The following is a 10,376-nucleotide window of genomic DNA, read 5'->3' as shown; positions in this document are numbered from 1 at the left end:
CCAGAGGGCATTATATACATGTACAGACACCAGGGGCATTAGTTTATGGAGGGACATTAACTTAAAGAAGACATACATACAGGAGCAGCCTGATAGTGCCAGCACATATTCAATGTCAAGCAAGGAATGTTAGGCTACAATATATTACAAAGGGACAATCTTATACGTTATTCAAAGCAGGGTTGGAGTTAATTCCATTTAAATTCCAGTCAGTTCAGAAAGTGAACCAAACTCCAATTCCTCATTGAAAAGCATTGAAAAGCATTGGAATTGGAATTTTAGGGTGCTTCCTGAATTCAAATGGAATTGACCCCAACCCTGATTCAAAGTAATGTGGAGACAACCTGTCAGATCAATCATAACAGTCCATTCCCTTCTGAGGTCTGGGATGTGGACCTGCTAAATCGAGACGACGACCCCCTCTCTGGTCCTCGTGACTTCCTGACCAGGGCAACCAGGTTCCCCCTGAACTTCTCCCCCACGAAGGCATACAGCACTGGGTTAACAAAGCTGTGGACCAGGGCCAGGCTGTGGGTGACCTGGAGGGCCAGGTCCACCCTGTTCCTCACAGCACAGTCGAAGCGCACCAACTTGGCCCTCATCAGGGTGTCGGCCATCACCGTCATGTGTAACGGCGTCCAGCACAGGAGGAAGGCGAACACCACGGCAATGATGACCCGCATGGCCCTGTGCTTCTGGAAGCCACGCGTCTGCAGCAACCGGGCCACGGTGATGCTGTAGCACGCCACCATGATGACTAGTGGGAGCAGGAACCCTAGGATGTGTCGTAGGCCGCGAGTAGCGAGCCGCCAGTGGGTGGCTCTGCTGACGTCGAAGTGCTCAGCACACCTCGTCGGACCACCACTCTGGGGCGTGAAAGCGTCGTTGAAGAGGGCAGGGAGAGAGAGGGCGCCCCCCAGAGCCCAGATGAAGGTGCAGGCGTACCATCTGCAGGCCCTTTGGCGGCCCTTTCGGGACTTGGCAGGGCGAACGATCACCAGGTAGCGGTCGACACTGATACACACCAGGAACAGGATGCTGGTGTAGAAGCTAGCCTCCATAACCAGGCTGAGGAACTTACACAGGAAGTCACCAAAGATCCAGCCCTGGAGCGTGGCTGCAGCCCAGAAGGGCAGGGTCAGAGCCAGCAGCCCGTCAGCTACAGTCAGGTGAAACAGGTAGACGTCGGATGGGGTCAGGGACTGTTGACTGAAGCCAATCACGAGCCCCACAAGTAGGTTACCAGGAACAGCCAATAGGAAGATGGCGATGTGAAGGACACACAGGAATATGACGGCACCGGGATAAAGGGGCTGAGCTGCACAGGACAATGTGTTAAAGTTCAGGTCAAAGGAGGTGATGTTGAAGTAATAGGAGTCGTTGGCTGAATTGTAATCATAGTCCAGGACATATGATTGTTCTAGCTCTGTTGGAGATGGGGAAAACCGTAGTCAGTGGGGATCTTTTTATGATATGATCATAACAGTCTTATACTGTTATTCTATCTAAAGCTTCTTATACAGTCAACAGATGTACATGTCTTTCTATAGATCTATCCATCACATCCTCCATCCACCCACCCAAACCCATCCATCCATCCACCCACACCCATCCATCATCCATCCATCCACCCACCCACCCACCCATCCAACTATCCATCCACCCACCCAAACCCTTCCGTCCGTCCGTCCACCCACCCAAACCCATCCATTCACCCACCCAAACCCACCCATCCATCTATCCATCCACCCACCCAAACCCTTCTGTCCGTCCACCCACCCAAACCCATCCATCCACCCATCCACACCCATCCATCATCCACCCACACCCATCCATCATCCATCCATCCACCCACCCAAACCCTTCCGTCCGTCCGTCCACCCACCCAAACCCATCCATTCACCCACCCACCCAAACCCACCCATCCATCTATCCATCCACCCACCCAAACCCTTCTGTCCATCCACCCACCCAAACCCATCCATTCACCCACCCAAACCCACCCATCCATCTATCCATCCATCCACCCACCCAAACCCTTCCGTCCGTCCGTCCACCCACCCAAACCCATCCATCCACCCACCCACCCATCCATCTATCCATCCACCCACCCAAACCCTTCCGTCCGTCCGTCCACCCACCCAAATCCATCCATTCACCCACCCACCCAAACCCACCCATCCATCTATCCATCCACCCACCCAAACCCTTCTGTCCGTCCACCCACCCAAACCCATCCATCCACCCATCCACACCCATCCATCATCCATCCACCCACCCATCTATCCATCTATCCATCCACCCACCCAAACCCATTCATCCACCCAAACCCACCCATCCATCCATCCATCCAACCACCCACCGAAACCCATCCATCCACCCACCCAAACCCACCCATCCATCCACCCAAACCCATCCATCCACCCACTCAAACCCATCAATCCATCCACCCAAACCCATCCATCCACCCACTCAAGCCCATCCATCCACCCAAACCCATCCCTTCATCCATCCAAACCCATCCATCCATCCACCCAAACCCATCCCTCATCCATCCAAATCTATCCATTCATCCACCCAAACTCGTCCATCAATCCATCAATCCACTCAAACCCATCCATCCATCCAAACCCATCCCTTCATCAATTCATCCACCCAAACTCATCCATCCATCCATCCATCCATCCACCCACACCCATCCAACCATCAACCCAAACTCATCCATTCGCCCAAACTCATCCATCAATCCATCCAAACTCATCCATCCATCCACCCAAACCCGTCCATCCACCGAAACTTTTCCATCCATCCACCCACACCCATCCAACCATCAACCCAAACTCATCCATTCGCCCAAACTCATCCATCAATCCATCCAAACTCATCCATCCATCCACCCAAACCCATCCATCCACCCAAACTCATCCATCCTTCCACCCAAACCATCCATCCATCCAAACCCATTCCTTCATCCATTCATCCACCCAAACTCATCCATCCACCCACCCACACCCATCCATCAATCCACCCAAACTCATCCATCCATCTGCCCAAACTCATCTATCAATCCACCCAAACCCATCCATCCATCCACCCACTCAAGCCCATCAATCCATCCACCCAAACCCGTCCATCCACCCACTCAAGCCCATCCATCCATCCAAACCCTTGCCTTTATCCATCCAAACCCATCCATCCATCCACCCAAACCCATCCATTCCACCCAAACCCATCACTCATCCATCCAAACCCATCCATTCATCCACCCAAACTCATCCATCCATCCACTCAAACCCATCCATCCAAACCCGTTCCTTCATCCATTCATCCACCCAAACTCATCCATCCATCTACCCACACACATCCATCAATCCATTCAAACTCATCCATCCACCCACCCATCCACTCAAGCCCATCCATCCATCCACCAAAACCCATCCATCCACCCAAACCTATCCATCCACCCACTCAAACCCATCCATCCATCCATCCACTCACCCATCCATCTATCCATCAATCCATCCACCAAAACCATCCATCAATCCATCCAAACTCATCCATCCATCCACCCAAACCCGTCCATCCACCGAAACTTTTCCATCCATCCACCCACACCCATCCAACCATCAACCCAAACTCATCCATTCGCCCAAACTCATCCATCAATCCATCCAAACTCATCCATCCATCCACCCAAACCCATCCATCCACCCAAACTCATCCATCCTTCCACCCAAACCATCCATCCATCCAAACCCATTCCTTCATCCATTCATCCACCCAAACTCATCCATCCACCCACCCACACCCATCCATCAATCCACCCAAACTCATCCATCCATCTGCCCAAACTCATCTATCAATCCACCCAAACCCATCCATCCATCCACCCACTCAAGCCCATCAATCCATCCACCCAAACCCGTCCATCCACCCACTCAAGCCCATCCATCCATCCAAACCCTTGCCTTTATCCATCCAAACCCATCCATCCATCCACCCAAACCCATCCATTCCACCCAAACCCATCACTCATCCATCCAAACCCATCCATTCATCCACCCAAACTCATCCATCCATCCACTCAAACCCATCCATCCAAACCCGTTCCTTCATCCATTCATCCACCCAAACTCATCCATCCATCTACCCACACACATCCATCAATCCATTCAAACTCATCCATCCACCCACCCATCCACTCAAGCCCATCCATCCATCCACCAAAACCCATCCATCCACCCAAACCTATCCATCCACCCACTCAAACCCATCCATCCATCCATCCACTCACCCATCCATCTATCCATCAATCCATCCACCAAAACCTATCCATCCTCCAAACCCATCCATCCACCCAAACCCATCCATCCATCCACCCAAACCCATCCCGTCATCCATTCATTCATCCACCCACGCAAACCCATCCATCCACCCACCCACCCACTCAAACCCATCCATCCACCCAAACCTATCCATCCACCCACTCAAACCCATCCATCCATCCATCCACTCACCCATCCATCTATCCATCAATCCATCCACCAAAACCTATCCATCATCCAAACCCATCCATCCACCCAAACCCATCCATCCATCCACCCAAACCCATCCAACCATCAACCCAAACTCATCCATTCACCCAAATTCATCCATCAATCCACCCGAAGTCATCCCGTCATCCATTCATTCATCCACCCACGCAAACCCATCCATCCACCCACCCAAACCCATCCATCCACCCATCCAAACCCATCCAGCCCTCTTCCAAACCCATCCACCCATCCACCCAAACCCGTCCATCCATGCAAACACATCCACCCATCCATCCACTCAAACCCATCCATCCATTCAAACCCATCCCTTCATCCATTCATCCACCCAAACTCATCCATCCATCCATCCACCCACACCCATCCAACCATCAACCCAAACTCATCCATTCACCCAAATTCATCCATCAATCCACCCGAAGTCATCCATCCATCCACCCAAACCCATCCATCTATCCACCAAACTCATCCATCCATCTGCCCAAACCCACCCACCCACCCATCCATCTATCCATCCACCAAAACCCATCCATCCACCCACCCACCCACTCAAACCCATCCATCCACCCAAACCTATCCATCCACCCACTCAAACCCATCCATCCATCCACTCACCCATCCATCTATCCATCAATCCATCCACCAAAACCCATCCATCATCCAAACCCATCCATCCACCCAAACCTATCCATCCACCCACCCATGCATCTATCCATCAATCCATCCACCAAAACCCATCCATCGTCCAAACCCATCCATCCATCCACCCAAACCCATCCAGCCATCTATCAAACCTATCCACCCAAACCCATCCAGCCATACAAACACATCCACCCGTCCATCCATCCACTCAAACCCATTCATCCCGCCATCTACCAAACATATCCATCCATTCCAACCCATTCATCCAGCCATCCATCCATATATCCACCCAAACCCATCAATCCACTCAAACCCATCCACCCATTCATTCATCCATCCATCCATCCACCCAAACCCATCCATTCCACCCAAACCCATCCCTCATCCATCCAAACCCATCCATTCCTCCACCCAAACTCATCCATCAATCCACTCAAACCCATCCATCCATTCAAACCCATCCCTTCATTCATTAATTCACACAAACTCATCCATCCATCCACCGACACCCATCTAACCATCAACCCAAACTCATCCATTCGCCCAAACTCATCCATCAATCCACCCAAACTCATCCATCCACCCAAACCCATCCATCCACCCAAACCCATCCATCCACCCAAACCTATCCATCCACCCAAACTAATCCATCCATCCACCCAAACTCATCCATCCACCCATCCAAACCCATCCATCTATCCACCCACCTAAATCCATCCACCGATCCATCGACTCAAACCCATCCATCCCAACCCATCCATCATCTACCAAACCCATCCATCCACCCATCCACTCAAACCGATCCATCCATCTATCCAAACCCATCCATCATCTATCAAACCCATCCATCCACCCATCCACCCAAACCCATTCACCCAAACCCATCCATCCATCCACCCACCCATCCATCCACCTAAATCCATCCCTCCATCCGAATTTCATGAGTATTCTACAAACTATATAGGTTCTCACCTGTCATTTTTGCAACCAGCTCTATGAAAATGAAGAGGGAATTGCCACTGTTTTAAAGACATCACAGCTGGGATGGAAGTGTCAAGATATCCTGTTTTAGTGACCAATATTGTGTCACTGCACGTGCGTCATTTGTGAGCCTCAAATTCTGCCTCCTCAACGATTACAAGTGAAAGTCATACACTCCACTTTTTCATTGAATTATCAAAAAGAGTTTGACAATAGTTTGGAACTTTTTAGACTGTTTATTTTTCTGTCAGCTGTTGGTGAATCTGAGAGGACGTTACTATATATATTATGGCAAGATAGAAACCCATCCACCCATTCATTCATCCATCCATCCATCCACCCAAACCCATCCATTCCACCCAAACCCATCCCTCATCCATCCAAACCCATCCATTCCTCCACCCAAACTCATCCATCAATCCACTCAAACCCATCCATCCATTCAAACCCATCCCTTCATTCATTAATTCACACAAACTCATCCATCCATCCACCGACACCCATCTAACCATCAACCCAAACTCATCCATTCGCCCAAACTCATCCATCAATCCACCCAAACTCATCCATCCACCCAAACCCATCCATCCACCCAAACCCATCCATCCACCCAAACCTATCCATCCACCCAAACTAATCCATCCATCCACCCAAACTCATCCATCCACCCATCCAAACCCATCCATCTATCCACCCACCTAAATCCATCCACCGATCCATCGACTCAAACCCATCCATCCCAACCCATCCATCATCTACCAAACCCATCCATCCACCCATCCACTCAAACCGATCCATCCATCTATCCAAACCCATCCATCATCTATCAAACCCATCCATCCACCCATCCACCCAAACCCATTCACCCAAACCCATCCATCCATCCACCCACCCATCCATCCACCTAAATCCATCCCTCCATCCGAATTTCATGAGTATTCTACAAACTATATAGGTTCTCACCTGTCATTTTTGCAACCAGCTCTATGATAATGAAGAGGGAATTGCCACTGTTTTAAAGACATCACAGCTGGGATGGAAGTGTCAAGATATCCTGTTTTAGTGACCAATATTGTGTCACTGCACGTGCGTCATTTGTGAGCCTCAAATTCTGCCTCCTCAACGATTACAAGTGAAAGTCATACACTCCACTTTTTCATTGAATTATCAAAAAGAGTTTGACAATAGTTTGGAACTTTTTAGACTGTTTATTTTTCTGTCAGCTGTTGGTGAATCTGAGAGGACGTTACTATATATATTATGGCAAGATAGAGACAGACAGAGAAAGACTAGCCTTTAACTTCTGATGCCCTTGTCGAGACATCTTCACTTAAAGACATCCTCTAGTGATTTTGAACTTTTACTGTTTTTAAAGCAATATCCCAAGAATAATTACAGTCAAATACACACACTGAAGGGTACAAAAATATGCTTTGAGCAATATAGTGTTTTATAGGCAAAACTGCAAACGTCAAGCTGTAGGGCATTCAAGGAGTTGGTCTGATGAGAACGTGTTATGCCATCCTCATGACATGTGACATGCCTGGACCACCTATTGAGGTGTGCCTTTTGTTAAGTAAATCAGGTGTTAAATGAGTGTAACAGCTCTCGTCGAAAGGAGTGGACCAAAGCGCAGTGTGGAAAGTGTTCATGATATTTTATACAAAAACACTCAAACAAAAATAACAAACGTGAAAACGAAAGCGCACAGTTCTGTCAGGTACAGACACTAAACAGAAAACAAGATCCCACAAAACCCAAAAGGAAAATAACAACTTATATGTGATCCCCAATCAGAGACAACGATAGACAACGATAGACAGCTGCCTCTGATTGGGAACCACACACGGCCTGGGGACCGTCGCTGCAGGCTCAGGACTGGGGACCGTCCCTGCAGGCTCCGGACTGGGGACCGTCGCTGGAGGCTCCGGACCGGGGACAGTTGCTGGATGCTCCGGACCACGGATCATCACTGGAGGCTTTGGGCCATGGATCATCACTGGAGGCTTTGGGCCATGGATCATCACTGGAGGCTTCATATGTGGAGCAAGGAACAGGTCTCACCGGACTGAGGAGTCGTTCTGGAAGTCTGGTACGTGGAGCTACCACAACGCGTCCTGGCTGGATACCCACTTTAGCTCGGTGAGTGTGGACAGCTGGCACAGGACGCACTGGGCTATGAAGGTGCACTGGAGGCATGGTGCGTAGAGCCGGCGCAGGATATACTGGGCCGTGGAGGCACACTGGAGGTCTGGAGCGTAGAGCTGGCACAACGCGTCCTGGCTGAATAACCCCTGTAGCACGGCAAGTGCGCGGGGAGCTGGAACAGGCCGCACTGGGTTGTGCTGGCAAACTGGGGATATCATGTGTAGAGCTGGCGCAGCTGAATGCCCACTCTAGCATGGCAACTGCGTGGAGCTGGAACAGAGCGCACCGGGCTGTGAATGCTCACTGGAGACACCCTGCGCATCATCACATGACACGGTGCCTGACCAGTCACACGCTCCTCACGGTAAGCACGGGGAGTTTGCTCAGGTCTAAACCCTGACTCCACCAATCTCCCCGTGTGCCCCCTCCCCCCAATTTTTATTTTGAGCTGCCTCTCGGGCTTCCATCATTTGCTTAACTCCTCGTATCGTCGCCGTTCCTCACTCGCTGCCTCCGCCTGCTTCCATGGCAGGGTCTTGTCCCCTGCCATTACCTCCTCCCAGGTCCAGGATGTCCTCCACTCCCTTTTCTCCCGGGCCCAGGAACCCTGCTCCTCCTGGCCACACTGCTTGGTCCTTTGGTGGTGGGATCTTCTGTAACGGCTCTCGTCGAAAGGAGTGGACAAAAGCGCAGTGTGGAAAGTGTTCATGATACTTTATACAAAAACACTCAAACAAAAATAACAAACGTGAAAACGAAAGCGCACAGTTCTGTCAGGTACAGACACTAAACAGAAAACAAGATCCCACAAAACCCAAAAGGAAAATGACAACTTATATGTGATCCCCAATCAGAGACAACGATAGACTGCTGCCTCTGATTGGGAACCACACACGGCCAAAAACAAAGACATAGAAAACAGACTTTCCCACCCGAGTCACACCCTGACCTAACCAAACATAGAGAATAAAAAGGATCTCTAAGGTCAGGGAGTGACAGTGAGATTCAAAGGAGACTGGAGTACCACTTTAAGATGAGCACCAATGGGCCTAATAGTTACACACACGTTAGTCCAGTACAACCCCGGCTATGATCCACAGCTAGTCGGCTTGGCCTAACATGTCATGCCCTGATCTGTTTCAGCTGTCCTTGTGCTTGTCTACCTTTGCCCCTCCCTGTATTACTGAACTCTGCCTGTCCCTGAGCCTGCCTGCTGTCCTGTACCTTTGCTCTTACTAATGATTATCGAGCCCTGCCTGCCTTGACCTATCGTTCGCCTGCCCCTGTTGTTACATTAAACATTGTTACTTCACACAGTCTGCACTTGGGTCTTACCTTGATACATGACGTAACCAAACTAAATATTCAACGGAGAACATTTCAACTACAGCCTAAACAAGTACCAGGGGCTGCGAACTACCACCTGTTCAGAGAAAACTCCCCCCAACCACAAATTAGCAATAAATGTGGGCATTCACACACACATAAACACACAGACGATCACAAATAAACAAAACATTGAGTTTGTCAGTAAGTGATATATATTCTTAACTTGTCAAGAAGACATCCAAGATGGCTTAGCAGTCAGACGTCTTTGTCCTTTGTCTTGTCGTGTCCCATATGTATATATCTTTTTATACCTTTTTCTTCGCATATCTGTTTTATATTTTTCTAAACCTCAACTTCAAAATACTCTCCTGCAACCCGCCTCACCCACTGTGGTGTGAATCTGTTTTCTCTGAAGTATTTTTATTTACCTCAGAACTGGGATCCCCCAACAGAAGCTAGCCAGCTCACTAGCTACTAGCTAGTAGTCAGCTAACCACTGCTAGCGGTCATCAGCTAACCTTTAGCTCGGAAAGCTCTCGCCAGTATGTACAACACGACTCAAACGAGAGCAAACCGGACCTATTTTCTTTCCATATCCCCAGATTCCTACCGCAAGCGCTGAACCTTTTCACCTGGATCATCGCAGCTAGCTAGCTGCAATCCGAGTGACTACTCCTGGCTAACGTCTGTCCCGAAGCAAGCACCAATTAGCCTGGAGCTAGC

The 10,376-nt window shown here is 49.7% G+C and overlaps 1 protein-coding gene across 1 annotated transcript; it reads right to left on the bottom strand.

Moving 5' to 3' along the window:
- On the bottom strand, positions 1-9,669 carry LOC110497002 (C-X-C chemokine receptor type 1-like). The gene is made up of 2 exons (XM_036984405.1): positions 9,660-9,669; positions 1-1,426 (listed from the first exon to the last, which is right to left on the bottom strand). The coding sequence occupies exons 1-2, from the start codon at positions 9,667-9,669 to the stop codon at positions 357-359; spliced, it is 1,080 nt and encodes a 359-aa protein (XP_036840300.1). The 3' UTR covers positions 1-356.
- Positions 9,670-10,376: the final 707 nt, after the last annotated feature.

The sequence above is a fragment of the Oncorhynchus mykiss genome, chromosome 7, assembly GCF_013265735.2.
Source record: "Oncorhynchus mykiss isolate Arlee chromosome 7, USDA_OmykA_1.1, whole genome shotgun sequence".
Lineage (NCBI taxonomy): Eukaryota > Metazoa > Chordata > Actinopteri > Salmoniformes > Salmonidae > Oncorhynchus > Oncorhynchus mykiss.
The sequence above is the reverse complement of the archived record's forward strand: the minus strand, read 5'-3'. Positions and strand labels throughout refer to the sequence as shown.